This window comes from Centruroides sculpturatus, unplaced genomic scaffold (assembly GCF_000671375.1).
Source record: "Centruroides sculpturatus isolate CEXI.00-Female unplaced genomic scaffold, Cexi_2.0 scaffold240, whole genome shotgun sequence".
Taxonomy (NCBI): domain Eukaryota; kingdom Metazoa; phylum Arthropoda; class Arachnida; order Scorpiones; family Buthidae; genus Centruroides; species Centruroides sculpturatus.
This window is the reverse complement of record NW_019384461.1, coordinates 59,548-64,265: the sequence shown is the minus strand read 5'-3', so window position 1 is coordinate 64,265 and position 4,718 is coordinate 59,548. Positions and strand designations below refer to the sequence as shown.

Sequence of the window (4,718 nt, the reverse complement as noted above, 5' to 3'; positions counted from 1 at the left end):
CAAATTAGACGCCAACACACACGCGCGCGCAAATTTTTCCCCTTTATTGACTTTTTTGAGGGGGTTCGGGAGGTCTCCAAATGTGTAGATTTGCAAAAAAAAAAAAACTTGGAGGGACAAATTTGACACGATTCCAATACTTTTCCATTTTATATACATAACAAGTTGGTAAGTAAAAAGGAGTTGGAGTAGGTGGATTTTTTGACGACTCCGACTCCGGGTAAAACATCAAAACTCCACGGTTCCGACTCCGACTCCACAGCCCTGCATTTTATAATGTAAATTCTTGACTTTTCAATAAATTTCACTTTATTTATATTTAAGTTACTGCATTTGTTTGTATTGAATTTAATAAATATTTAAGATTACATTTTTTATTTCCTTTCTTCAAAAATGAAATAGATTAATTTAAAATTTTTTATTAAAGGTTATGGAATTACTTGTTCATATTAATAAGCGTTTGAAATCAAGGCCACAAGTTCAACTTCCAATGGAAGCTCTTCTACTGCAATATGGAGATCCTGCAGCAACTACTTTTTCAATAAATTTTACCATAATTTATTTAAAATTGGGTTACCCTAGAATGGAAATTGACAGACAAATTTCATTAATTCCAAATTTATTGTCTTGCATAGATAATAAACCTCTACAGCATAAAGAAAGGTTTGTTTGCAAATACTTATTATTTAAATATAAATTTCTATAATTTTAAAATAAAATGTAGAAGAGTAATAGGCTATAATATAGAAAAATATTAAAATTTCTACTATAATTTTGGAATTTATTTTTATTTTAGAAAATTATTTTGATTTTTCCAAAGACCCTTAAAAAGTTAACTTTCTAGATAAAACTTCAAAACTTTTTATATTGAATTAATACTTTTGGCATTCTAAGCATTAAATTCAAATTTAATGCAAAACAAATACAGTAGAGTTCCATACAACGCATGGGATTCATTACGCATTATAGGAAATCGTGTTATTGAAACCTGTATAATCACACAATTTATGAAAGTTTAAACCTTGGCCTATAAGTTGAAAAAAAAAAAGTATACCTCTGATCAACATAATTCAAGGATGTTGCTTGCTTTATTTGTGTGTTGTACAGGACTCTACTATAGATTTTTATTCAGACAGAAATTGGGACCTCTATAGCTCAAGTATATAATTGGAACATGTTTCATTGGTCATCTATCTCTGCTGAGACATCTTTTTGATGATTTCTGATAGAATGTACAGTACCTCAGTTTATTTATGATAAGCATTATTTGGTTTTCTTTCCTAATTGGTTTTATTGATATCTGAGTAGGAAGACCTTTGTGAGGACCCAACTGAGGTCCGAAATCATGTAAATCGCAGTATTCTTATGGTTAAATAATAACGATAGATTAAATATGAGAGGAGAGGAAAATCCCATAATTTAAACAACGCAGCACAAAACGTAGACAACGAGTCTCGGATGACTCCAACACGTGCTAAACGAACTGTCAATGTCAGAATGAAAAGTTATAAGTCAGAGACAAGTGGTCATATGCAGGTAGAACTTTGACCCCAGTGCTCATAAACAGTCAATCTAGGGAAACAATTTTGGAAAAGAGGGAAAGATTTAAGAGAGATAAATCATTGTATATGATCGTTCGAGTACCCAGATGACAGAAATCGCGAGTAACGGAGCTAAATTATGAGCACAAATCTTGCAATTTTGTCAATAATCCCCAAGAACAATCAACAGAAAGGTGTCGAGCAGACACCTGGAATTGGACCTTTCCCGTGACCCGAGTCGGTCTCAGTTTTCCCCCGAACAAAAGAGAGACCAATCAGGAAGTGAGGAAGGGGACAAGGGGCCAATCAGAAGTCCGAATAGTGGGAGAAAAAAAACTATAAAAATCGGAAAATCAAGGTCAGGAGAGCTCTCCTCCGACTTCATGAAAGGTCGTGACTGATATTGTGGTGTGTCACCAAGAACTTTGGACTCCTCCGCTTCCAATTTTCGATCGTCCACCTTGATCAGCAACAGCATCTCATCCGCCCCAGGGCCAGTCAGATGTAGAACTTCTCTCCTATCTGCATCTCCGACGAGAAGAACTAGTGAAGGATTGTCGATGTAAGCATAAATGTTAACAAATAAACGGCTTTCTTGTGTAAAACACTTGTCATCATTTGCCTCCTCCGTCACAGCCCACATACAACCTTCCCTTAGGTTCATCCTGACGCGGGATTAATAGATCCTACCTAGGAGACGGCAACCTTACACTGGCGTCAGAAGTGGGATTTTATGCCCAATCTACACCAGTTCTAACTTACACGTGGAGTGGGTTTCAAGTCCCCTATCTCCACCGGGTCGGCCATCTTACACCTTCAGTCCACAGGACCTAGCCTGGTTTATAGATAGATCTGAAATTAATAGTGGCTACTGATGCTTGAATTTGTAAGGGATGTTTAGATAAAGATTTTGAAAACAGTATGTTTTTAAAATCTTCATCTAAATATCCCTTGTCTCAAGTTAGAGATTTTTGTGTCTAACTAGGAAGGTTCCTTACTGTGCTTTAAGCAGAAGTGCTAGTTATTACTTGAAGCATTTGCATTGTTTTAAATAGATTCCTTTTTAGTAAAATCTACATTGTTTCTGACAGTCACTCTTTTTTTGAAGCTATTTGATTCTTCTACTTGATCAGTTTATTTCAACATTTGTCTCTCTGAACTGGCTTCTTGCAGTAGAGTTTTTTTCTTGTGGTTGCCAGAGCATGAGAGAATTGCAGAAGTGTAAATGCTGATTTACTGACTAACCAGGATACTTCTTACCTTTTATTGGGCCCAATCCAGCTTTTATTTTTTAATGATTTTTCTAGAGCTGTTAAAGACTGAACTACTTCTAGTCATTTAACACAATAGGGGAACTCTTGGTGTAAAGCATATTAAGGTATTTTTTGCCTAGCTTGTCTTCTGTGCAAAATGTGGGATCTTATTGTTTTTAGCATGAATTATATATGGTATGACAGACTCACTTTGTTCACTTGCTTAAACATGCTGACTGAAACTCTTTCTCAGTCTTTTACCACTTTTGTGACTGCTGAGGGGAGTTCTCTGCATATCATTTGTGAATGTACAAATCTCTGATTAGGCAGACTTGTATCATCTGAGTTTTTTTTTTTTTAGCTACTACCTTTCATATCTGTTGTTTCTTTTAAAGAGATCAGACTTCTGAGTAATTTTTATGGATTCTGCAATGGGCTTTTTTAGGTTAAATTACTGAAAGTACTGTTGGCTTTTTATCCCACCTGCACACTTTACAATCTACAAGACTGTTGATCATTCAAAAATGTTAAGAAGGAAACTTTTGTTACATTACTACAAATTTGAAAAAATTATAAAAATATTGTATTAAGTTTCTCACAAAAATTTTTGAGGTTGAGTATTAGCGAAGCTTCTTCTATGTGGCTTACAGAATTGTGTTTGTTCTCTAAATCTATATGATCGATTTGGATTGCCATTTTTCATTAGTTGCAATGAGAAATACAAAAATGTAATGAGGATCTATTTAAATGTAAAAAATAATGGTCTTGACTTTTTCAATATACAGTGGAGTAAAAGTGATAATGTCTGTGCTTTCTTATGCAACTGAGCACACCTAATGGAATTTAAGTCTAGGAGTAAAAAAAAAAAAAAAACAAAAAAGCATTGCTTGAGTGGAAAGTAGGTGAGAAAAATGAAATGAACAAAACATAAGAACAAAGTAATTGATGGCAATTGCTTTGTTTTTGGATCATTTTTCATGTTGGCCAGTGCAAGGATCATCTCTCCCATGGTTGGCAGGTAAAAGGATTGCCTCTTCTATGCCTGACAGGTGCAGGAACCTCTTCTTTCTTTCCAGTTTGCTTCAGTTTTATCGCAATATGACAAAGTTGTGCAATGTTCTAGCTATCTATATTATGTTGTTATTGTTAATATTTTCTTAAAATAAAAAGTTATTTATAGACTTTAAAGAATTAAAAGCTAGTGGCTTTCTTTCTTCAGTAACACATCACACAAGGAACAGTTGATTTATGTATTTTTTATTAAAGGAAATGCATTTTGGGTCTTAATGACCCCTCTTCAGTTCTTAGACTTAACAGAAAAAGAGATAGATATGGGTTACATTAAACGGAATAATACATATAATAATTTAACAAACTTTTTTTAAAAAATAACTTAGTGCCCTACCCTGCCTTCTTGTATAGATTACAGTGACCATATTTTTGGGGAGAAAATAAAGGACATATTGAAGAAAATCAAAAAATACCTCATTTATTACGAAAATAGTAGCATACAACAATGCATACATTAAAATTTTAAACAATCTGAATTATTACACATACACACATTGTAAAAAATTTAAATAACATTAATTTTGATACTTTTCAGTAGAATTATTTTTTTATTATAGTGCCGTTTCACGCTTTAAAGTCATAAAATTCCATACAGTTCATTTGAAAGTTGTATTTGATGGAAATACATGCTTCTAATGTGTTTACTTTTAAATCAGTTTTTTCATTCGTCCACCTATTATTCACCAATGAAAGTATTCGTTCAACGGGGGCATTAGATCCAGGGAGACAAAGAAAATTCTACGATTTTACAAATGTTTTTGAAAACAATTTCTTTTGCTGTAAAATGTTCAAAAATCTCAATCCACCTTTGATGGCAGGGCTGGTTATTCTGTCACCATTCGTCGATCTTTTC

General features: G+C 33.6%; 1 protein-coding gene across 1 annotated transcript in view; it reads left to right on the top strand.

The window, feature by feature from the left end:
- LOC111620872 (proteasome-associated protein ECM29 homolog) overlaps positions 1-4,718 on the top strand; it is a 95,467-nt gene that overhangs the window by 35,277 nt on the left and 55,472 nt on the right. The window contains exon 5 of the mRNA XM_023362875.1: positions 428-663. Coding sequence (XP_023218643.1) covers positions 428-663 — 236 coding nt within the window. The remainder of the gene's footprint in view (positions 1-427; positions 664-4,718) is intronic.